Consider the following 25,448-nt stretch of genomic DNA (forward strand, 5'->3'; position numbering starts at 1 on the left):
GAGGACTGGTCTGCACAGGATCAGAGTTTGGTGTAGGAATAGGTTCAGAGTTGACAGCATGGGCAGGTTCAAGATCATCATAATCATAGGCTGCAACCAGTCTTCTTCTTTTCTGCTTTTGAGGAGAAGCAGCTTCAGAGTTTACTGGAATCTCAGAGTTTGCTTGGGGGTCAGAGTTTAAATGAGCCTCAGAGTTTACTGGCTCATCAGTGTTTGTCTGCTCATCAGTGTTTGGTTTCAGAACATGTGTAGCAACAGAGGTTCTTGTTCTTTTGGCAGTAGAAGGGGCTGCATCAGACTTTGCAGCCCTTTTGGACTTGGATGCAGAAGTTCTGGGTGCTTGAGAAGAGTCTGGAGATTGTTGATTTGCTGGAGGCATGTTCAGTCTATCTCTAATTTGAGCTGGAACTTGTAACGGCCTGAGAACTGGCCTCTTTTCATCTTTAGAGATGAGATCTTTGAAAGCCCTTTTATGCAACTTAAAAGGTCTGATCTCATCATCAAATGCTACCTCTCCAACAGATGCATTGAACAATAATTGGCAAAAGCGAGAAAAATAGACAACTTGACGATTTTCATGCATTCTTTCACCAATATTTCTAATAACTAATCTACCATAATCAAAATTAGTAGAATAGATCAGAGAATACCCAATTTGTAGCATGTCCATGGGTATTGCATCCCAGTTGGTAGATTTCTTCTGGAAAGCCCTGGTTATGCAATCAAAGAAGAAACTCCACTCCTTCCTTAGTCCAGGACGCTTCAGTTGGCCCAATTTGTCCAGAGAGTCATAGTAGCCCAAGTCAGTCATCATGACTCTTAGATTTGCATCGCCATTTGTGATGTAATTTGAATGTTCAGGTAGGTTAAGAGCTTGACAGACTGTGGCTGGAGTGACAGCATACTCCTCTCCTTCGTAAGAGAATACAATGGATGGAGATCCATTTGTACCACCATTATCATAATGACCCGTCCTCCAAAAATTTATAATCTGACTTCCAGAGAGTCTGGCAGGAGCTGTAAGGGCTGTGGCCAGAGCACTCTGTGCCAAGAAGCGCTGGAAGGGATGATAATCTCTTGGGGCTTCAGTAGTGTCAAGAATGGCTGCGTAGTTGTTGGGGACAAAGTCCACACCTGCATGGGTAAATGTAGTAGTTGCCATTATATCAGAGATTGTGAGTAGAGGGATGTGTTTGAGAAAATGTGTGTGAGAAGATTTGAATTTCAGAGAGAAGAGAGTAAGAGTTTGTGTGTAAAGATTAAGTGTAGAAGTGAAGAAAAAGCAATAAAATCTGATGATAAACTCTTCAGATTTTGTTTAGCTGTACACGCTTGGGCTCTTTGTTCACTTGGACACCTGTCCATGTCTTAATGATCTCCCTTTCCTTAGCAAGTTCTGATTGAAGAGATGCATACCTCTTTAATAATTCATCTTTGACAATGACAGCATCATCTCTTTCTTTCTGAACTTCCAACATCTGAACTAATTCTTTTTCTAGAAAATCATTCCTTTTCTTTACACTCAGAGTTTCAGATTTTAATCTTTCATTTTCTAAAGTCTGATCTCTAAAGCTGATATGTAAAGTTTTAAGAAACAATCTTAACTCAGTTATATCTTCAGTATCAAAGGCAAGAGTAGAATGAGGTACCTTAGCAGGAGATTCAGAGTTGTTGTCAGTGTTTGCCATCAGAGCATAATTGACTTCTTCTTCTGAATCAGATGTATCTGTCCAGTTTCCTTTCTTGGTGATAAAGGCTTTTTCTTTTTCCTTCTTGGCTTTCTTGCATTCAGATGCAAAGTGTCCCTTTTCACCACAGTTGAAACAGGTATACTTGTCAGCTTTTCCAGCTTTCCCTTCTTTGCCCTCATTCTTCTTGAAGTTCTTCTTGTCATAAACTCTGTCAGAGTTTCTGTCTCTCCTTGAAAAACTTTTGCCTTTGTTGAACTTTTTGTAGGCCAACTTCTTGAAGCTTTTCACCATCAATGCTGCTAACTGCATCATCTCATCATCACTTTCTTCAGAGTCTGAGGGAACATCAGAGTTTGAGTCATCAGAGTTTGATGACTCCATGTCAGACTTTGTGACATGAGCTTTTCCCTTGCTCTTAGCAGCTTCCTCTTGAACTTTCAGAGCAACAGACTTTGATTTTCCTCCATGTCGTTTGCTCCTTTGCTCCATCTCAAGTTCATGAGTCTTCAGTCTTCCATAAACATCATCAAGAGACATTTCTCCAAGATCAAGATTGTCTCTTATTGTAGTGACTTTTAAGTCCCATTTTTCAGGAAGAGCTAGAAGAAATTTGAGGTTTGAGTCTTCAAGATCATATTCCTTGTCCACCAGAGATAAGTCATTTAACAATTTGACAAATCTGTCATACAGATCTGTCAGGGACTCACCAGATTTTGAGTCAAAGTGCTCATACTCCTGTGTAAGGATTGTTTTTCTGTTTTTCTTAATGGCCTGAGTTCCTTGACATCTGGTTTCCAGAGCATCCCAGATTTGTTTAGCAGTTTTGCACCCAATCACCCTATTAGACATTGCATTATCAAGGGCACTATGCAACAGATGCTTCACCTTTGCATCTTTACTGATAGATGAGATGTCCTCTGGAGTATAATCTTTCTTTTCTTTTGGAACCATCTTTTGAGGTTCATCTGCAATCCCAACAGAGAGCTTGGTGGGCATATGTGGTCCATCATAAATCCTGTCAAGGTATTCTGGATCAACAGAGTCTAAGAATATGATCATTCTTTCTTTCCAGACTGGATATTCAGATGCCTTAAGGATTGGAACTCTAAAGGATGAAGCTTGTGATTTTTCAGTCATGATTGTGTTTAAGATCTCACTGTAGTAATCTTAACAGATCTGGCTCTGATACCACTTGTTAGGTCCTATAAACTCACTATATAATATGATATAGTGATCACAATCTGTAACACAGCAAGACAATATGAGAAATTGGAATCAATAAACTCTTATATTCACAAAGCTTTTATGGTTACAAAAACTCTCTCAGTGATTTATATTGTATCACTAAGAGCTGCTAGGGTTCTTAACAATGTACTCGATAACTCAACTCTTATAGAGTAACCCTAATCTGTGTTTATATATACACAGTTACAAAATCAATCTCTGATTTGATATCCTATAAATCAGCTATGAATTCTATCAATCAAAGATTGCTCCAGTTTTCTGTTTAGTTTCCATAGTCAGCAAATCACTCCTCCGCTTCTATCCTTCCTTGAAGTATATCCGCTTCTGAGCTCTTTCCACGTGTAAACTCTGACGAGTCTTGACTATGTAAACTCTGATCAGACTTTATCAAACTCTGTCAGACTTTACTAAACTCTGATCAGCTTCCCGATTAAACTCTGATGATTCCTGTTCTAAACAAACTTTAAGAACATTAGTAATCATCAATTATATCTAACAATTAAACATCACATAAATTTTGTACTGATTTTGGTTTAGTTAAAAATCATTAAATGGTAATTTTCTGTAAATAATACCTGACTCGAATTTTATTTTTTTGGCAAGATAAAATCTCCTGTGGACATGTACAAGAACAAACAACTAAAACCTTGGGTGCTGCTGGTCGTTGGTGATTAGTGAAGAGTGATACTCCTCCGTCCCTCTCATTTGTTTACATTGGGGACGGAGGCTCGGCACGTATTCTAATACTCTTCTAAAACGTAGTTCGATAAATTATTTTGAATTTTTTTAAAATAAAAATTTGATGTTTAAATTTTTATAAAAAAAGAAAAAATTTAAAAATAACGTGTAGAACTATGTTTTATATGCGTTTTAAAATGCGTGTCGAGCAGTGTGAAAAAACTGTAAACAAATGAGGGCACAGAACGAGTAATTGATAAGTAAACACAAGCAACGCAATTACGCAATGGTAAGCTTATTCTCTTGCAGACAATTCGTCAAACACCTTGTCTTTACTCATCAACTAGCATCTGAACTTGGTTGTTTTCTTCAAATTTTTACAGTCGGTTACGCTTCACACAAATCTTGGTGATATCAAGTGCGAAATCTCCTGTGATGAAGTCCCTAAAGCCTCTGAGGTCCCTTTTCTTTTCTTTTCATTTTTTTTTTGCTCTTTTCATGATGCCCATTGCTCAATGCTCTAATATGCCTAGTTTGTTACTCCCTCTGTCCCAGTCAATTGTATACGTTTCTTTTTCACTGCTCGACACGCTTTTTAAGGCTCTTATAAAACATAGTTCCACAACTTATTTTTAAGATTTTCTTTTTTTTATAAAAATATAAATGTTATACTTTTATATAAAAAAAGAAAATCTTAAAAATAATTTACAGAACTATACTATATTGAAGCATTAAAGTCCGTGCCGCGCCCCCGTCCCCCAATGAATACTATTGACCGGGACGGAGGGAGTATTGTTTTTCAATATTATAGAATCCAATTTAGCTCGAAAAATCTCAGTTGTCTGTTTTATGTATATATGTTTGTGTAACTGTAACCAACGTAATCAAACACAACGATGAAATGGAAATTAACAGTAAATTGGACTGAAGAAAATGACTATATTAATGGACTGGAAGGAGCTACAGAGAAATATAGAGAAGACATAATAGAGAAAAGAAGCATAAACATTCCACACCCTCTCTTTTCCTGCACGCCAACTCTAATACCCCCTCCTAGACACGTGTCACCATAACAGTGGTCGTAGTCTAAAACCGTTAGGCACGCTCTCCCAAAAGGATACTTATCTAAACGACAACGTTTCATAGTGCATTACAACTGAATAAAAAGAAATATGAAAACTATTTTAATAAGTCGCTAAAATAGTTACAATACTCCTTCCTTACAAAATCCTTGACCTCAAGGATTGAAATCTGGGAATTGTTCCATGATGGATGCTGCATCCTCCCAGGTTGCATCCTCAGCAATGGAATGGGACCACTTAATTAACCACTGTACCACAGCTCTGTTGGCCTTCTTAACTGTCCTTCGTTCCAAGAGCTTATATGGATAAACCAGAAATTGTCCTTCTGGACCCAGCTTTGGCAGAGTGGTAGTGACTGTGTATTTTGACCCAACCCTTTTCTTAAGCAAGCTAATGTGGAACACTGGGTGGACCTGACTGCCTTGGGGTAACTGCAACTTATATGCCACCTGGCCAATTCTTTCAAGAACCATATAAGGTCCATAATACTTGTGAGATAACTTCAGGTGCCTCCTAACAGCCACTGACACTTGCCTGTATGGTCTGAGTTTGAGAAACACCCAATCACCAACGTCAAATGATGCCTCTGTCCTCCTCTTATCAGCATATTTCTTGTACTTATGCTGGGCCAATTGAATTGACTCCTGCAGTACCGTATTCATAGCTTCCCTTTTCACCTGGAAATCCTCCACAGTAGCATTCTTGGTTCTGCAATCAGCTGGAAAGCAGATTTGTCTAGGTTTGAAACCATAAATTGCTTCAAAGGGACTCATCTTAATGGCTGAGTTGTAGGTGGAGTTATACCACCATTCTGCCAGTGGCAACCACTTACTCCACTGTCGAGGTCTGTGACTCGCCATAGCCCTTAAATATTGCTCCAAACAACGATTAAGCCGCTCAGTTTGGCCATCCGACTCAGGGTGATACGCTGTACTCATCTGCAGCTTAGTCCCAGCTAAAGCAAACAGTTCACGCCAAAAAGAGCTGGTGAAAGTACTGTCTCTGTCAGAGACTATCGTCCTGGGCATGCCATGCATTTTATAGACGTTATCCAAGAACGCCTGAGCTACTTGCGTGGCTATGAACGGGTGAGTTAAGGGTATGAAGTGGCCCATCTTTGACAACCTGTCAATTACTACCAGTATGCAGTCTTTATTCCCAGATTTGGGTAAGCCTTCAATGAAGTCCATTGACAGATCTTCCCACACTTGATCAGGAATAGGCAGGGGTTGCAGTAATCCCCCTGGAAAATTGGTACCAGATTTAACTCGCTGGCATATATCACAAGCAGCAACGTAATTTTTGACCTCTTGCTTTAAACCTGGCCAGATGAAAAATTGTGAAATTTTCCTAAGAGTGGCTTCCTGTCCCGAGTGCCCACCATACGCACTATCATGACACTCCCACAATATCTGTTCCCTGGTGACCCCTCGAGTACCCACATAAATTTTCCCATCCATCTTAATCAGTCCTTTCTCATAAGAGTACTGCACATACTTGCTGTTCTGGGTGGCAATTCCATCTATGACCGACTGTGCTTCTGGATCATTAGTGTAACTTTCAACAACTCCCTTAAGCCATGATGGAAGACTGGTGGATATGGAGTGGCAATGCCCCTCCGATTCTTTCTCTGGTAATTCATGCAACCTAGACAGTGCATCAGCAGCAAGGTTCTCCTTCCCTTGTTTGTAACATATTTCGTAATCCAACCCCATAAGCTTAGCCAGCCACTTTTGTTGAAACAGAGTAGACAACCGCTGCTCAAGTAAATACTTGAGACTTTGATGATCCGTTCTAATTTTAAAATGATTCCCTTGCAAGTAACAATGCCACTTCTGGATTGCCATCACAATGGCTAGTAATTCCTTCTCGTATGTAGAAAGGGCCTGATGTTTTAGAGACAAGTGTTTGCTCATGAAGGCTAGTGGTTTCCCGTTTTGCATCAGCACTGCCCCGACTCCCGTACCACTGGCATCCGTTTCTAACTCGAATGGTTGATTGTAATCGGGCAAGGCCAAAACTGGAGCCGAAGTCATAACAGACTTGAGTTTGTCAAATGCAGTTTGCGACTCAGAGTTCCATGTGAATGCCCCATTTTTGAGTAGCAAGTGCAGGGGTTTACAAATCAAACCATAGTTCTGAATGAACCGCCGGTAGTAACCGGTAAGGCCCAAGAAGCCTCTCAATTGCTTAATGGTTGTGGGGGTCGGCCAAGCCAACATCACTTTAATCTTCTCAGGGTCTGTAGACACCCCCTCCCCCGAAATAATGTGACCCAGGTATTCCATCTGAGCCTGTCCAAAAGAGCATTTGCTCCATTTTGCAAACAACTGGTGCTCTCTCATGAGGTCCAGTACCTCCTTCAGGTGTGCTTTATGCTCTTCCAAACCCTTGCTATAGATTAGTATGTCGTCGAAAAAGACGAGCACACTCACACGGAGTTGATTCTTGAACACATCATTCATCAAAGCCTGGAAAGAGGCCGGGGCATTAGTCAAGCCAAACGACATGACTCTGAATTCGTATAGGCCTTGGTGTGTTCTAAAAGCAGTTTTGTGAATATCCTCAGGAGCAACTCTAATTTGATGATACCCGGACCTCAAGTCCAGCTTGGTAAACCAGGAAGCCCCATGCAATTCGTCTAGTAGCTCATCGATAATGGGAATGGGATACTTATTCTTCACCGTGATATCGTTGAGTTTTCGATAATCTATACACATCCGCCATGAGTTGTCCTTCTTCTTGACTAGTATCACAGGAGACGCAAATGGGCTCGTACTCACCTGAATTAGTCCGGCCTCAAGCATGGTTTGTATCTGCTGTTCAATCTCTTTTTTCTGTACATATGGAACTCGATAACCTCTTTGATTAATGGGTTGACTGCCTGGAATTAGAGGTATATAGTGGTCATGGTTCCGATGAGGAGGCAATCCCTTTGGTTCAGAGAAGACATCTGAGTACTGAGCTAATACTTCTTGCAACTGTGAGTGCACAGGTATGGCAGCTTGTTCAGAACTTACTTCTGCCTGGCCATTGATGAGACACAAGTAGCCTTGGCTGATGCCATTGTGCTGCCTTAGCAACTTTCCCAACTTCTTACCACTAATAGTTTGTAACTGGCCTGCAGTGTGGTTCCCTGTTAGTACCACCTTCTTGCCCTCACAATTGATGGTAATATTAATGTTATTGAAATCAAATGTCACCGGGTTGTGTTTCTTTAACCAGTCAACTCCCAGTACCATGTCAGAGCCTCCAAGAGAAAAGATCCTCAGGTCTGATATGAATGAATGACCCTGTATACCATACCCCAACTGTTGGCAAGCTGTATCAACCAGTGTTTGAGAGCCATCTGCCATAGACACAATGAGAGGAGCAATGATTTGAGCAGTTAGGCCCAACCTTTTTACTAACTTATCATCGATAAAGCTGTGAGTTGATCCACTGTCAACCAAAATACTCACAAGACAGTTCTTAATTGTTCCTTGAAGCCTCACCGTACTAAATGACTGATTCCCAGCCATTGCATTCAAAGAAATTTCCCCAGGTGGTTCTTCAGTATTGAACATGCATTCCATGTCCTGTATAACCTCTGTCAACCCCTCACCTTCCGTGACATCTTCTCCTTCCCCCACCATTGCATACAACTTTGCCTTACATTCTTTTCCGGGATGATACACCTCATCACAATGGAAACAGAGTCCTTTGGCTCTTCTTTCCAGAATCTCCCTGCTGGACAACGTGGATTTGGGCTTATAATTTTCCTTGGTTGGACCCTTGTGTACTCCCGTACTGTACCCCAGATTTGTAGGCTTCTTAGTGTCCAAACTGGAATTTGGAACAGACTTAGTAGCAGGTTTAGGAGACTGGTATCCCCATTTCTGAGATTTTGCCTCCTCCTGCTTGGCTAGAAAAACAGTGTCGGCCAATGTTTGAGGCCTAAACATTCGCACTGCTCCTTTAATATGCTCCTGTAACCCACTCACAAAACTTGAAATAAAGTACTCCTCAGTCAAGTGCTTGTTCTTAAGAACCACCATTGCTCTTAATTCCTCAAATGTATCCTCATAATCACACACAGAACCAGTTTGACGGAGCTTATTAAACTGGTCTTGAACATCCCTGTGCTCAGGGTTTTCAAATCGCCCAATAACATCCTCCTGAAATACACGCCATGGTATGTTTGATCTACTGCTCTGATAAAATCGATACCACACATTTGCCTTCCCCTCAAAGTGCAGTCCAGACAACTTCACTTTCTTGTATTCATCCATATTGATGAATTCAAAATACTGTTCCGCACGGAGAATCCATCCCTTAGGGTCATTTCCATCGAATCTGGGAAACTCAATCTTTGGCATAGGATTGAAGTGAGGTTGTGGGCCTTGACTGGCCTGGTGGTTATGGGAAATTGTGTGGGGATGTGTGAACGAGTAGGGAGGGACGTAACCAGGGTGTCCATAAGGAAGAATAGGGAGCATGGAAGAGTTGTAAGGATGGGTACCTATCGTAACAGGTGGTGAGGAAATGGTTGAGGACACAGTTGACGGTGGGGTCGTCATGGTGTAAACAGCAGTGAGCGGGGACGGCTGTGTGACAGGTGGTTGCAGTATGTGTGGAATGCCAAACGGGGAGTGCGGTGACATAGGATACGTGTGCTGAAACACAGGAGATGACAATGAACTGGAAAGAGGTGTATACGAAGACTCACCAGTGCCGATCTGTATCACCTCTTCCTGTAAAATAGATCCCGCCGTGAATGGAGGTCTGTGCGGCTCCGGAGAGCGCCCTTGTTTATGTAGACTCACCATAAGGGCTTTGACCTCATCAAAATTACTCCCGATCTGTGCAACCTGAGAACCCAAACCCTCCAGGGTTTTATTCATCTCTCCCAGTTGTTTAGTACGGACATCCTTGTCTCTCCCCACCGCCGTTGAAAACTCCGAGAACTTGTTTTCCAAGGCGCCAAGGCGATCATCCAGACATTTCATACGAGTACCCTCAGCCATAATCAAAACCCCCAGATCAGAGGAAGGACCGCTCTGATACCACTTGTAACCAACGTAATCAAACACAACGATGAAATGGAAATTAACAGTAAATTGGACTGAAGAAAATGACTATATTAATGGACTGGAAGGAGCTACAGAGAAATACAGAGAAGACATAACAGAGAAAAGAAGCATAAACATTCCACACCCTCTCTTTTCCTGCACGCCAACTCTAATACCCCCTCCTAGACACGTGTTACCATAACAGTGGTCGTAGTCTAAAACCGTTAGGCACGCTCTCCCAAAAGGATACTTATCTAAACGACAACGTTTCATAGTGCATTACAACTGAATAAAAAGAAATATGAAAACTATTTTAATAAGTCGCTAAAATAGTTACAGTAACTTTGCTACCTTTGTTGCACATTCAAGTTTAAGTTTTTGATTTTTCAAGACCTGTTTGAATCGGTGCTAAATTGGTTTTGAAGGGTTTCTTTTAAAATCTTTTTAGGAGGCGATATTGTGAGAAAGAATGTATGCTGTTTAGAGGATCTTTTAAGCCATGTTGTGTGTAACCAACGTAATCAAACACAACGATGAAATGGAAATTAACAGTAAATTGGACTGAAGAAAATGACTATATTAATGGACTGGAAGGAGCTACAGAGAAATACAGAGAAGACATAACAGAGAAAAGAAGCATAAACATTCCACACCCTCTCTTTTCCTGCACGCCAACTCTAATACCCCCTCCTAGACACGTGTCACTATAACAGTGGTCGTAGTCTAAAACCGTTAGGCACGCTCTCCCAAAAGGATACTTATCTAAACGACAACGTTTCATAGTGCATTACAACTGAATAAAAAGAAATATGAAAACTATTTTAATAAGTCGCTAAAATAGTTACAATACTCCTTCCTTACAAAATCCTTGACCTCAAGGATTGAAATCTGGGAATTGTTCCATGATGGATGCTGCATCCTCCCAGGTTGCATCCTCAGCAATGGAATGGGACCACTGAATTAACCACTGTACCACAGCTCTGTTGGCCTTCTTAACTGTCCTTCGTTCCAAGAGCTTATATGGATAAACCAGAAATTGTCCTTCTGGACCCAGCTTTGGCAGAGTGGTAGTGACTGTGTATTTTGACCCAACCCTTTTCTTAAGCAAGCTAATGTGGAACACTGGGTGGACCTGACTGCCTTGGGGTAACTGCAACTTATATGCCACCTGGCCAATTCTTTCAAGAACCATATAAGGTCCATAATACTTGTGAGATAACTTCAGGTGCCTCCTAACAGCCACTGACACTTGCCTGTATGGTCTGAGTTTGAGAAACACCCAATCACCAACGTCAAATGATGCCTCTGTCCTCCTCTTATCAGCATATTTCTTGTACTTATGCTGGGCCAATTGAATTGACTCCTGCAGTACCGTATTCATAGCTTCCCTTTTCACCTGGAAATCCTCCACAGTAGCATTCTTGGTTCTGCAATCAGCTGGAAAGCAGATTTGTCTAGGTTTGAAACCATAAATTGCTTCAAAGGGACTCATCTTAATGGCTGAGTTGTAGGTGGAGTTATACCACCATTCTGCCAGTGGCAACCACTTACTCCACTGTCGAGGTCTGTGACTCGCCATAGCCCTTAAATATTGCTCCAAACAACGATTAAGCCGCTCAGTTTGGCCATCCGACTCAGGGTGATACGTTGTACTCATCTGCAGCTTAGTCCCAGCTAAAGCAAACAGTTCACGCCAAAAAGAGCTAGTGAAAGTACTGTCTCTGTCAGAGACTATCGTCCTGGGCATGCCATGCATTTTATAGACGTTATCCAAGAACGCCTGAGCTACTTGCGTGGCTGTGAACGGGTGAGTTAAGGGTATGAAGTGGCCCATCTTTGACAACCTGTCAATTACTACCAGTATGCAGTCTTTATTCCCAGATTTGGGTAAGCCTTCAATGAAGTCCATTGACAGATCTTCCCACACTTGATCAGGAATAGGCAGGGGTTGCAGTAATCCCCCTGGAAAATTGGTACCAGATTTAACTCGCTGGCATATATCACAAGCAGCAACGTAATTTTTGACCTCTTGCTTTAAACCTGGCCAGATGAAAAATTGTGAAATTTTCCTAAGAGTGGCTTCCTGTCCCGAGTGCCCACCATACGCACTATCATGACACTCCCACAATATCTGTTCCCTGGTGACCCCTCGAGTACCCACATAAATTTTCCCATCCATCTTAATCAGTCCTTTCTCATAAGAGTACTGCACATACTTGCTGTTCTGGGTGGCAATTCCATCTATGACCGACTGTGCTTCTGGATCATTAGTGTAACTTTCAACAACTCCCTTAAGCCATGATGGAAGACTGGTGGATATGGAGTGGCAATGCCCCTCCGATTCTTTCTCTGGTAATTCATGCAACCTAGACAGTGCATCAGCAGCAAGGTTCTCCTTCCCTTGTTTGTAACATATTTCGTAATCCAACCCCATAAGCTTAGCCAGCCACTTTTGTTGAAACAGAGTAGACAACCGCTGCTCAAGTAAATACTTGAGACTTTGATGATCCGTTCTAATTTTAAAATGATTCCCTTGCAAGTAACAATGCCACTTCTGGGTTGCCATCACAATGGCTAGTAATTCCTTCTCGTATGTAGAAAGGGCCTGATGTTTTAGAGACAAGTGTTTGCTCATGAAGGCTAGTGGTTTCCCGTTTTGCATCAGCACTGCCCCGACTCCCGTACCACTGGCATCCGTTTCTAACTCGAATGGTTGATTGTAATCGGGCAAGGCCAAAACTGGAGCCGAAGTCATAACATACTTGAGTTTGTCAAATGCAGTTTGCGACTCAGAGTTCCATGTGAATGCCCCTTTTTTGAGTAGCAAGTGCAGGGGTTTACAAATCAAACCATAGTTCTGAATGAACCGCCGGTAGTAACCGGTAAGGCCCAAGAAGCCTCTCAATTGCTTAATGGTTGTGGGGGTCGGCCAAGCCAACATCACTTTAATCTTCTCAGGGTCTGTAGACACCCCCTCCCCCGAAATAATGTGACCCAGGTATTCCATCTGAGCCTGTCCAAAAGAGCATTTGCTCCATTTTGCAAACAACTGGTGCTCTCTCATGAGGTCCAGTACCTCCTTCAGGTGTGCTTTATGCTCTTCCAAACCCTTGCTATAGATTAGTATGTCGTCGAAAAAGACGAGCACACTCACACGGAGTTGATTCTTGAACACATCATTCATCAAAGCCTGGAAAGAGGCCGGGGCATTAGTCAAGCCAAACGGCATGACTCTGAATTCGTATAGGCCTTGGTGTGTTCTAAAAGCGGTTTTGTGAATATCCTCAGGAGCAACTCTAATTTGATGATACCCGGACCTCAAGTCCAGCTTGGTAAACCAGGAAGCCCCATGCAATTCGTCTAGTAGCTCATCGATAATGGGAATGGGATACTTATTCTTCACCGTGATATCGTTGAGTTTTCGATAATCTATACACATCCGCCATGAGTTGTCCTTCTTCTTGACTAGTATCACAGGAGACGCAAATGGGCTCGTACTCACCTGAATTAGTCCGGCCTCAAGCATGGTTTGTATCTGCTGTTCAATCTCTTTTTTCTGTACATATGGAACTCGATAACCTCTTTGATTAATGGGTTGACTGCCTGGAATTAGAGGTATATAGTGGTCATGGTTCCGATGAGGAGGCAATCCCTTTGGTTCAGAGAAGACATCTGAGTACTGAGCTAATACTTCTTGCAACTGTGAGTGCACAGGTATGGCAGCTTGTTCAGAACTTACTTCTGCCTGGCCATTGATGAGACACAAGTAGCCTTGGCTGATGCCATTGTGCTGCCTTAGCAACTTTCCCAACTTCTTACCACTAATAGTTTGTAACTGGCCTGCAGTGTGGTTCCCTGTTAGTACCACCTTCTTGCCCTCACAATTGATGGTAATATTAATGTTATTGAAATCAAATGTCACCGGGTTGTGTTTCTTTAACCAGTCAACTCCCAGTACCATGTCAGAGCCTCCAAGAGAAAAGATCCTCAGGTCTGATATGAATGAATGACCCTGTATACCATACCCCAACTGTTGGCAAGCTGTATAAGCCAGTGTTTGAGAGCCATCTGCCATAGACACAATGAGAGGAGCAATGATTTGAGCAGTTAGGCCCAACCTTTTTACTAACTTATCATCGATAAAGCTGTGAGTTGATCCACTGTCAACCAAAATACTCACAAGACAGTTCTTAATTGTTCCTTGAAGCCTCACCGTACTAAATGACTGATTCCCAGCCATTGCATTCAAAGAAATTTCCCCAGGTGGTTCTTCAGTATTGAACATGCATTCCATGTCCTGTATAACCTCTGTCAACCCCTCACCTTCCGTGACATCTTCTCCTTCCCCCACCATTGCATACAACTTTGCCTTACATTCTTTTCCGGGATGATACACCTCATCACAATGGAAACAGAGTCCTTTGGCTCTTCTTTCCAGAATCTCCCTGCTGGACAACGTGGATTTGGGCTTATAATTTTCCTTGGTTGGACCCTTGTGTACTCCCGTACTGTACCCCAGATTTGTAGGCTTCTTAGTGTCCAAACTGGAATTTGGAACAGACTTAGTAGCAGGTTTAGGAGACTGGTATCCCCATTTCTGAGATTTTGCCTCCTCCTGCTTGGCTAGAAAAACAGTGTCGGCCAATGTTTGAGGCCTAAACATTCGCACTGCTCCTTTAATATGCTCCTGTAACCCACTCACAAAACTTGAAATAAAGTACTCCTCAGTCAAGTGCTTGTTCTTAAGAACCACCATTGCTCTTAATTCCTCAAATGTATCCTCATAATCACACACAGAACCAGTTTGACGGAGCTTATTAAACTGGTCTTGAACATCCCTGTGCTCAGGGTTTTCAAATCGCCCAATAACATCCGCCTGAAATACACGCCATGGTATGTTTGATCTACTGCTCTGATAAAATCGATACCACACATTTGCCTTCCCCTCAAAGTGCAGTCCAGACAACTTCACTTTCTTGTATTCATCCATATTGATGAATTCAAAATACTGTTCCGCACGGAGAATCCATCCCTTAGGGTCATTTCCATCGAATCTGGGAAACTCAATCTTTGGCATAGGATTGAAGTGAGGTTGTGGGCCTTGACTGGCCTGGTGGTTATGGGAAATTGTGTGGGGATGTGTGAAAGAGTAGGGAGGGACGTAACCAGGGTGTCCATAAGGAAGAATAGGGAGCATGGAAGAGTTGTAAGGATGGGTACCTATCGTAACAGGTGGTGAGGAAATGGTTGAGGACACAGTTGACGGTGGGGTCGTCATGGTGTAAACAGCAGTGAGCGGGGACGGCTGTGTGACAGGTGGTTGCAGTATGTGTGGAATGCCAAACGGGGAGTGCGGTGACATAGGATACGTGTGCTGAAACACAGGAGATGACAATGAACTGGAAAGAGGTGTATACGAAGACTCACCAGTGCCGATCTGTATCACCTCTTCCTGTAAAATAGATCCCGCCGTGAATGGAGGTCTGTGCGGCTCCGGAGAGCGCCCTTGTTTATGTAGACTCACCATAAGGGCTTTGACCTCATCAAAATTACTCCCGATCTGTGCAACCTGAGAACCCAAACCCTCCAGGGTTTTATTCATCTCTCCCAGTTGTTTAGTACGGACATCCTTGTCTTTCCCCACCGCCGTTGAAAACTCCGAGAACTTGTTTTCCAAGGCGCCAAGGCGATCATCCAGACATTTCATACGAGTACCCTCAGCCATAATCAAAACCCCCAGATCAGAGGAAGGACCGCTCTGATACCACTTGTAACCAACGTAATCAAACACAACGATGAAATAGAAATTAACAGTAAATTGGACTGAAGAAAATGACTATATTAATGGACTGGAAGGAGCTACAGAGAAATACAGAGAAGACATAACAGAGAAAAGAAGCATAAACATTCCACACCCTCTCTTTTCCTGCACGCCAACTCTAATACCCCCTCCTAGACACGTGTCACCATAACAGTGGTCGTAGTCTAAAACCGTTAGGCACGCTCTCCCAAAAGGATACTTATCTAAACGACAACGTTTCATAGTGCATTACAACTGAATAAAAAGAAATATGAAAACTATTTTAATAAGTCGCTAAAATAGTTACATTGTGAGTGTATATGGTATGATATTGATGATAGAGGTGAAGAGGACTACCGTTTTTTTTCTTCTCTACATTATTTTTTGAGTTTCAGTACCTGGTATTGGAGTTGTTGACCGGAATCAGATGAATTATGGCCTGTTTTACTTGGGTCTTGTATTAATATAGAATCAAACTAGGTCTTGCAAACATTGAATACGTCTTCCTCTATTTTTATGGAATAGCTCTTCCCCTATTTTTATGGAAGAAGGGAAAGTGTGGAGAACGGGGAAGTAGAATGGTGTTGTAGGATCGTCGATCACGTATACTTGTTTATATATTAGCTTGCTGCTGGTTATTGCTATATAGTAATAAGAAAGAGAGAGGGTAATGGGGAATGGAAGTCGTTAATGAGTCTGGGAATAGACTATTGAATCAATAGGCGTGCTAAAAGTTCAAATTTTAGGGTAGGATAATATTCTAGTATATCAAATGAAATTAAAGTGACAATGCTCCTAAAGAGCAGGTCAATACTGAGGGCACACAATCATTGTATATCAGAGAATCAGATAATTTGTTAAGTCCCAGATGTCTTCCTCAATTGATAGCCATTCTTTTTTCTTGTTATATTGATGACATGCTTATATACCAATCCATATTGTGCAGAACTTTTTGGCACTATGTGCAAGCGGCTACTATGATGGGACAATATTTCACAGAAATATTAAGGGTTTCATGATTCAAGGTGGAGATCCTACAGGTACGGGTAAAGGTGGGACTAGTATATGGGGCAAAAAATTTAATGATGAAATAAGAGAGTCGCTTAAGGTATGTTTAAAAACTTATCTGCAATGCTTTCTTTTAAATTGTGCTTATGATTTTGGCTTTCACTACACTTATTAGAGAGAATTCTGCATCATTTCAATTGTTTGTGAACGGTTGAATCGGTGATATATGTTATTGTATCGCTGGATTGAGATTTTCTACCCTGCAAGTGCCTTGTTGAAACTACTAACTTGTGCCCTGTCTTGTCTCTCATAATGTTGTTGGGAAAACTGAGGGAGGTGGAGATTTTCCTTCTGGGTGATTTTCTAGTATGTAATATATATGCTGTGATACAAGTGATATCAAAATGTCTTAGTAGGATACATAACTGCATGTAATAATATCAATCAACTGTAGCATGGGTACTTCTATTAGAAAAAACCAAAGAAAAATAAATACCAGAATATTAGGAATTGAGGATCAACTGTATTAGTATTTGAATTGTATTTACTTCCTGTGCTGCTGTGCAGCATAATGCTAGAGGTGTACTTTCAATGGCAAACAGTGGGCCAAATACAAATGGCAGTCAGTTCTTCATAACATACGGGAAGCAGCCACATCTCAATGGATTGTACACCATCTTCGGCAAAGTCATTCATGGTTTTGAAGTCCTCGACATTATGGAGAAAGTAAGTTTTGTTAATCAAGTCTAATTAACTAAAGTTTAGAAGATAAACACAAGAGAAGACCATACTCTTGCTTTTGCGGTTCTGAATATTTTGATAGGAATTAGTTATAATAATTAATTTATTTTGGCCTTTCACAGACTCCAACTGGACCAGGGGATAGGCCTCTTGCAGAAATCAGGCTCAATCGCGTGACTATACATGCTAACCCATTGGCTGCCTAGTGCTAAAATGAAGAACTCTAGTTTTCAACTTCAGATCTTTACACTTTATGTTGGCGGTTTTGCGGAAAGTAGGGGAATTTTGTAATACAGTAAGATCTTTACATGTCAGCGATTTTTCTCAGCCCCCTGATGATTCGATAAATTGTCATGGTATTATCATATTGGCATGAATACCAAGAGGTCTTTCTTTGTTCCAGTCCGGCAACTCCCAAAATTTATTTGCTGAACTCTAGTAGATCTCATCTGTTCATATATTGTTAACTTCACCAAGAGGTCTAAATTTATGTGATGATGAACTTTGTGTCTATCCAATGCATTTGCCGTGATCAGCCACAGCCAAGGAAGTGTATCTTGAGCTCATCAGCTAACCTGGTTAAGGATTTCTTTTTTATCGAATAATGGTTGATCAATTTATCTGCTTTGAAACTATGCATTTCATAGAATTATTTCTACAGAACTTGATTACATTAACGGAATAAAATTTTATTGGAATTTAAAAATAAACAGAAAATTGTTTAACCTTTGTAGTTGCCACTTGCAGATTATATACAAGCTTAAAGAAGAAGAAACAGAAACCCACGTTCATTGATATACCGATCCAGCTTACTGCTGCTACTGGTCGGTAAGATTAATGCCCTTTTATGATCCTTCAATACTTGGGGTAAGATTATTAATGTATTAATAATCAACTCCAATATGTTTTGATCAGTACCCATACCAAAAAATGGTATAACGGATGAATAAGTTCAATAATAATTGTCAAGTTTACTCTTTGTTATATATTGTATTTTGTCTTCATCCCAATAATGAGGGTAAATGAGCAAAGTTAAAATATTGAGATCATATCACTACATCCCAATCATTGAGGGCTAAAAGGTTAAAATTAACCGGTAAAACTAATAATACTTGCAGCTGCAGGTAGTTGCTGTTGTACGAAGTAATAACAAATTGAGCAAGCAGCTGGAAAAGAATATCACAAGTCTTACAGTGAAAGAATACTCCGTTTGTGTTGCAGTGTTGCTGGTGCAAGTTCCACATGTCACAAGACTAAAGAAACTTTTGATATAGATGAAAAAGGATTACAATGTCATCTACCGGTAGACTGACTCAGGTTCTCTTGTCAACTGCTTTTTCTGTTCTGATGAATATATGTTACTAATGTTCAGCCAAACTGTTATTATCAAATTACCGTAAGAGTTGGAGATACTATAAGAATGCACAATGGATTTAAAGGAAATAATATGAGAAGTCTTATATAGAATAACACAGACAAGCTTATAGAAGAAGACAAAACTGATATTACAATGCAATAACTTTTCTATTCGGGAATTACAAATTCATTGGGTGAAGTTCCGCCCAGCACCTTATTGACACATCCATAGCAGGCAAGATATCCACACCCGTCACATCTAAAAAATACACCAAATTCATAGGAGTCAGCACAATTGCTACACTTGTATAGGAAGCCTTTTTTCTTAGGCCTCTCTAAAACAAATGTAAATGTGTGCGGCCGATGGTCAATATCAAGTTCAATGGTCCCTCCAAATTTGATGTTCGGAAGAAGATCAAAGCAGTTAAAATGAAAAGAATGATCCGATTCATCGCAGTGATAGAGTGGCCATTGATTGTTAACTTGTTCTTCGCATAATTCACAGTAGAAAACTCCTTCGTAGAAAAATGGAGGAAGTCTCAACGTTATCGGGTGACTATCAAACCTGTGTTTGACAATGCTTGGCAAAAAATACACAAAGTATACTAATATGTACGTCACTGCAAGTTTCACACCCATATACCAGGCCACCTGTAATTGTAATTTTACTTATGCTACACATTGGTTCAGAGAATGGACGCTGAACAAGAGCGTGCTTGTGAGATATATGTTTAATCCTGGTGGGTAAGAATGCACAACGGATATCAATTATAATATCACAAGTCTTACAGTGATAGAAGAATCCATTCGTGTAGCTGTTGCAAGATCCACATGTCACAAGACTAAAGACCGTACCGATCCTCTTCCATAGCATGAGCGAATGCTGAGGGTGAAACGGGGAGGCTCCTGCAGGCAACTCTGGTGGCAACTTGGTCGCACAAAAGGAGTGGAGAAAGTAACCACATTGGATACAAGCATAGTAAGATGGATGAGAAAGTGTTATGGGTTGAATGCACCCATCGCATATCAACACGGCTGCATCATCATCACTGTCGTCGTCGTCATCCTCACAAACACTAAATTGGAGCTTTTCTAATGGATGCTCGGGGTGACTCCAGTGCTTGTTAATAATAAGTGGATTATAGAGTCTTCTTGATAAAGTGATAAACCTTTCACCTTCGCCCTGATGGTCAACTTGGAACTTGTCATACTGGGTGATGATAAGATCAAACAGTGACTCCTTGCTAGGCAAAGGAAATTGTACCAAATCAAGTTCATTATCAATGTCGTCTGCTTCAATCTCATTTCTGAAAATAAATATATTGTATTAGAGTTGATAATCGGAAGACATGAAGCTCGTGACAAATTATGAAATAATTGGTCTATATAGCAAAGAAAAAAGGGTACTCACATTATAACCGAGGATGTTGCACATTTGATGTGGGCAAAGTATGTGCATTTCTGGCAATAATAGCTCCATAAATTTGGATGAACTACTTTGTTGCAGATGTTGCAGGAGCGGGAAAAGTAGCGATGCATATCAGGAATAGAGTAGACAAGAGTGAGAGGGTGGTGGTGGTGATTAGAAGCTTCAATAGTCGAAGGAGAAAGAGCACAAGTCTTGTGGATGCAAAATTCACAGGTTACGCACACATAAGAAGAATCTCTGGCTTCCTCGTAACAAGCATCACAGGTGAACAAGGATTCCCTCTTCATCAATGTTAGTGTGTGCTCCGGATGACCTTGATGACTAAGCACTCTCTGTCCGAAAGCACAGAGCACACACACATGAAACTTACAATCATCACATGTATAAGCAACCTTTACAACATGAAGACAAACATCACAAAAGCAATTAGGGGCTGGAAGCAAAGCAAGGGAGTGCTTGTTGTGCTTATATATGGTGGTTTAGTTGCAAGGGGAACTCTGTACAACTCTTGTGGAGGTAGAAATTTTGACAATCAACATCGTCAGCATGAATGCAAGTATATGTAAGAAAGCCTGCTACAATTTGTTTGTTGCAAATAAAGCATGCAGAATCCCCTCCCTTAATATCGTCCTCCTCCTCTATTACTCTTAGCGGGTGTCCATGGTAATCATCTTGTATGGACAATGCAGCACAGGTCTTGTGCAAGTAGAAACCTCGACAATCAAGATCATCATGACTAACACTACATATATATGTAGGAGAGCCTATTATTGATTTATTGCAACCTCTGCATTTTGCATCCTCTCCCCCAACATCATCCTCTTTCAATTTTAGTGAGTGCCCAAACCCAGACTTGCCGCTAGTACACAACTCATATACAGAAATCATTTTGGGCGAGGGGGAGATCTAGAAATGGTATGATTACCCTGGGATTAGTATATACTGTATTAGACCAGAGCACACACAGATATATATAGACACAGTAAAGTCAATGGCAACTTCATCTGGTATCATCAGTTAACTGTGCGCCTCTTTTATATCATATTTTGGAGTAGATTCAGGATCAGCTGCATGTTATATAATGCTATACCACGTGCCATCTCACCCACTCTTGATCGCGAGATCCGACAATCATGGTTGAGCCTCTTTAACAAGTGCTTGTGGCTGAAATCTGAATACTATAATAAGTGGTCTAGTTTAGGAGCAGAGGCCAGAGGGAAGAACATAATTAAGTGACTTGACCGAATAGATGCGATGTAGTCTTTCTTAATCATTTATTCTGTTCTCTTATTTGTTACTATATTTAGTGATTCTATTTCTATATACATCACTACTTTTTGTTACACTTCACTTAAAGGCTAAATAACAGACTAACTAGGGAACACTTTTGAAGAAGAAAAACTAATTATTCACTGTATTACAGTTATTTTATTGACAAGGCAGGCTTCTTATCTCAGTATCAAGTCATAGAGGGAGTGGAGTGTTTACTTGTAAAAACTGGTAAAGGAGTGACTGAAGTTGAGAATGGTTTTCAAGGTAGCTTTTAAGTGGACCGGCAGCATATGAACACTGACATCCACCTGGTTGATCCATACTCCCTCCGTCCCACTCAAATCTATACGTTTTTCTTTGATTGCTCCGCATGCACTCTAATGATGTATAAAATATATAGTTCTATAACTTATTTTTAAAATTTTCTTTTTCTGAATAAAAATTTAAAGTCATACAACTATATTTTACAGGAGCATTCACACACTTCTCTGCCAGCCAATATATAGAGTTCAGGGCGAATGAGGGAGTACGAGTAACAGATAGTGTTCCGATGTGAAAGCAGCCTGATTGCCTAACAATATGCAATCTGATCATCCAATGATGTATCCAGGAAAGCAATCAATTTACTGCATGTTGTTCATCCGACCTTACCAAATTGCCTAACGTAGGCCAAGTCATCACCTCGTTTTTAGTTGTGTCCTTTTCTCAAGCATTGTAAGGTACCTGTTCTATTTTCTTGTATTCTCAATGCAAATAGCATATTAATTACTGCTCACTCCTTCTCTAATTACTTTTCTTGTTTAATATGTCGGGACTGTTCATAACATGAAGCAAATTACTAATTTACATGAAATCTATAAAATCAAATATAATCATGAGTGATCTTGTTGGATTCATTCTCATGAGTATGGTGAAGTTTTTATATTTAGTAAGAATGCAAAATTAAAAATATTAACGAGTAAAAGCATGTGTTATCAAACGTGATAAAGACAAAAAGAAAAAGTATTAAGAGACTCAGGGAATGCCTTTTTATACGCCCTGCCCAAATATGTGGCTTGCTTATTCTGGGAAGAAGCAGCTGGTACACACAAAACAGGAGCTCTTGGACAGGAGTTATTGGTCTTGAGCCGCTCGTGCTGAGCACAGTTGCAGTGTACATATCTCCAGGTTGGGGTGGAGTGGTGAGGAGAGGTGGAAGAAACTGACCCGGAGAGTGACCGGGTCAGTTGCAGTGAAACAGTTCCAAAGCTGTTTGACAACAAGGAAACACCAAAGAGCACAGCTTTCCCAAGATAGGGAACTCAACCTGTCTCCGGGGCCGGTGATCAGGGTGTGCAAGAAGCCCTTCGGCACAGGGCCTCAAGATTTGGAGGGCCCAAAATTTTTAAGCTATAATATTTCTACACATATACAATCAATTTTAACTTTATTTTTCATTGTATGTTGATTAAAATCCTTGATTTATATATTTTTTTATAATTAGTTGATTATCATTAATATTATTATTATTACATATAAACTGATATTATATATTCTTATGTTAGTATTGATTATTATTTATTAAATTTATTTTTGAGTTTTTTGTATTGATGTGCTAAATATTTTTAGTGAATAATTAATATAAATATAATTTTTATTCTTGTCACATATTATATATTGTAACTATTATTTATTTTCTGTGTTAAATAAATTAATTTATTTAATAAAAATATAAATATGCTACTCAGACGATGTATATTTTATTTGACGTTTTTCTTATTTTAAGTTTCAAATTAATTTAAAATAGAATAACATTTATGTGATGTTTTTTTTATTAAAAGCCCCATTTAAATTTAGCACAGGCCTCAATTTTGATTGAGCCGGGCCTGCCTGTCTCCCCCAATGAAGATAAACGTCAAACTTAATCACATGCAGGGGGTGACAATATCAGACATGACCCGAACCCGACCCGAATCCGTAATCCGATTTACTAAGACAAACCCCGAAAGTGACCCGAAAAGGACCTGAAATGACCTGAAATTAGAATTTCATTTTTAATAACTTCAATTTTTAGTTTTCTTTAATTTTAAGTGCTTTTAGCTTTACCCGAAATTGACCCGATTGCTGATACGAACACGACCCGTTACCCGAAATTCCTTTGGATCTATAGAATACTAGAATCATTAAAATACCTGGGTAACAAACCATTAGTTCGATCTATAAAATACTCAGTTCACTAATATTTCTCAAAGTTTCCAAATTATAAGTGCTGCAGAAAGCTTTAGCAATTTCTCAAAACGCTGAACTGCCGAATAACATGAGAACTTTCTAGTTGGCATCAGAAGCCGTAAAAACTTTTAAAACTTTTAATATGAAAATAAAAATCATAGTATCATTTAGCTTTGCACAACAGTGCAGATTAAGCTCATAAACATTTAATTATTGATGCACTTCAACATTAACTAAATAACTTGAGGCATCAATTCAACAACCAATTCTGTTCATCGGACACAGCGAGAAGTCCAAACTTAGTTCACTAATATTTCTCAAACTTTCCACATTATAAGTGCTGCAAAAAGCATTTGCAAGCTCTTGAAACGCTGAACTAGCAGCTATTGCAAGTGAATTGGGAATCCATAAAAAATGTTCAGATGTTGAAACTTGTGAGGAAGCTAATTTTGCACATACTAAAATCCCTAATTTTAATACTTAGTAGGGTTTTGGAGGTATCCGAATCGGTGTCGTTTTGAGGTAAAAGAGACGCCAAAGTGGATTTAACTGAAACATTGAACCTTCATGTGGTTTGTTTTTACCAAAATTTGCAGGGTTAAAAGCCAAGCCTATTTAATTTCTATAACAATGGAGTAAGTGTTTAATGTCTGAATATTTAATAGATCAAATGGATGAATGTCGAAAAGAAAATAAAAGACAAGAACACAAGCAATTTTGGTGACGCGGAAAACCCCTTGTAATAGGTTAAAAACCGCGGGTGGGAATGTCCCAGCCAAATATCCACTATAATGTTGAAGTATGAGCTTACAAGTGTGATAAAAACAAGATACAAATATAAATAAATGATGTCATCGTCATCAGAAGGTGTTCCCGTCGGCGGCGGTGCGTACTCGTCGGCAGGATGACTTGAGGGAGATGAAGATGTAGATCTCAGAGTATAGAAGATGAAGAAGCCTAGCTATCGTATGTTAATGTATGTATATGTACGTGTATTGATTTGTATGATCTTAAGCTTGGTTGAGGCTATATGAGTGATATAGGGTAGAAGATGAAGTCGCGGGCATGTAGAAGTGTGTAGATGATATGTATCACTTGTGTACCTCTCCTCCTCATGAGTATTTATCCTCCCTCAGCACTTATGCACGTTCTCCACTTACTCCTATAGTTTAGGGATAAAGAACAACCCCCTCTTAACTTTTAGGATCGTTACAAGACTTCTTCTTCATGCTGTTACGTTCATGTCGAGTACCTTCACGTCATGTCGAGTATCTTCACATCATGTCTTAGCCAAGACGTCGAGCATCAGCCTTGTGTGTAGCTTAAATATATCTTTAGAGAATGAATAATTAGATTGTAACTTCATTATATAATTACTCCCTTAACTCCCATCAAGACGTGGCTATATTGTAGGATGTTAGGTCCAATCAGACGTAGAAGGGGGGGTTGAATACGTCGTACCAATTTCTTCGATTTAATTTAATTTAATTGCGGATAATCTTGTTTCAGTCCATGTTAAATCAATCGTAAATAAATAACTCCAGCAAGTCGGGGAATATTCTTGTATTAGAAATAATCCTCGGGTGCTACAAATTCCAACACAAGTGTCGGCTGCAGAGACTACAATCACTCTATTACAAACTCTCGATAAATACGATCTTCTAATTTAACTCTCGAGAATGTGTATAGTGTGTGCACTTACAAAGTGTGTAGTTGTTTTCAAATGAAAACACAAAGCCCTATTTATAGACTTTCCAACAACTAACCATGGTTAACGAGTTCGTCCTGAACGACTTGAGTTCGTCCTGGACGGATTCGTTTTATAAAAATAAAACTAACTCCACAACTGCTTGAACTTGCGCTTGAAAAGGAAAGTCAAACTTGGCG

At 40.2% G+C, this 25,448-nt stretch overlaps 2 protein-coding genes across 2 annotated transcripts; one reads left to right on the forward strand and one right to left on the reverse strand.

The window, feature by feature from the left end:
- Nucleotides 1-3,835: 3,835 nt before the first annotated feature.
- On the forward strand, nt 3,836-17,807 carry LOC108217954 (peptidyl-prolyl cis-trans isomerase CYP18-1). Its single transcript, XM_017390867.2, has 5 exons — nt 3,836-3,903; nt 3,998-4,072; nt 16,494-16,655; nt 17,123-17,281; nt 17,419-17,807. The coding sequence occupies exons 1-5, from the start codon at nt 3,901-3,903 to the stop codon at nt 17,500-17,502; spliced, it is 483 nt and encodes a 160-aa protein (XP_017246356.1). The 5' UTR covers nt 3,836-3,900; the 3' UTR covers nt 17,503-17,807.
- Nucleotides 17,808-18,818: 1,011 nt separating this feature from the next.
- On the reverse strand, nt 18,819-20,488 carry LOC108217006 (uncharacterized). Its single transcript, XM_064091022.1, has 2 exons — nt 20,064-20,488; nt 18,819-19,959 (listed from the first exon to the last, which is right to left on the reverse strand). The coding sequence occupies exons 1-2, from the start codon at nt 20,366-20,368 to the stop codon at nt 19,212-19,214; spliced, it is 1,053 nt and encodes a 350-aa protein (XP_063947092.1). The 5' UTR covers nt 20,369-20,488; the 3' UTR covers nt 18,819-19,211.
- Between the last annotated feature and the right edge of the window lie 4,960 nt (nt 20,489-25,448).

Source organism: Daucus carota, chromosome 4 (assembly GCF_001625215.2).
Source record: "Daucus carota subsp. sativus chromosome 4, DH1 v3.0, whole genome shotgun sequence".
Taxonomy (NCBI): Eukaryota; Viridiplantae; Streptophyta; class Magnoliopsida; order Apiales; family Apiaceae; genus Daucus; species Daucus carota.

Bases quoted from the DNA above. Each gene is read 5' to 3' on its own strand.
- LOC108217954 (XM_017390867.2), top strand. The intron at 16,656-17,122 runs GTATGTTTAAAA...GCTGCTGTGCAG, and splicing joins AAATAAGAGAGTCGCTTAAG to CATAATGCTAGAGGTGTACT. The intron at 17,282-17,418 runs GTAAGTTTTGTT...GGCCTTTCACAG, and splicing joins TCCTCGACATTATGGAGAAA to ACTCCAACTGGACCAGGGGA.
- LOC108217006 (XM_064091022.1), bottom strand. From the start codon at position 20,368: ATGAAGAGGGAATCCTTGTTCACCTGTGATGCTTGTTACGAGGAAGCC. The intron at 19,960-20,063 runs GTGAGTACCCTT...ATTTATTTTCAG, and splicing joins GCAACATCCTCGGTTATAAT to AAATGAGATTGAAGCAGACG.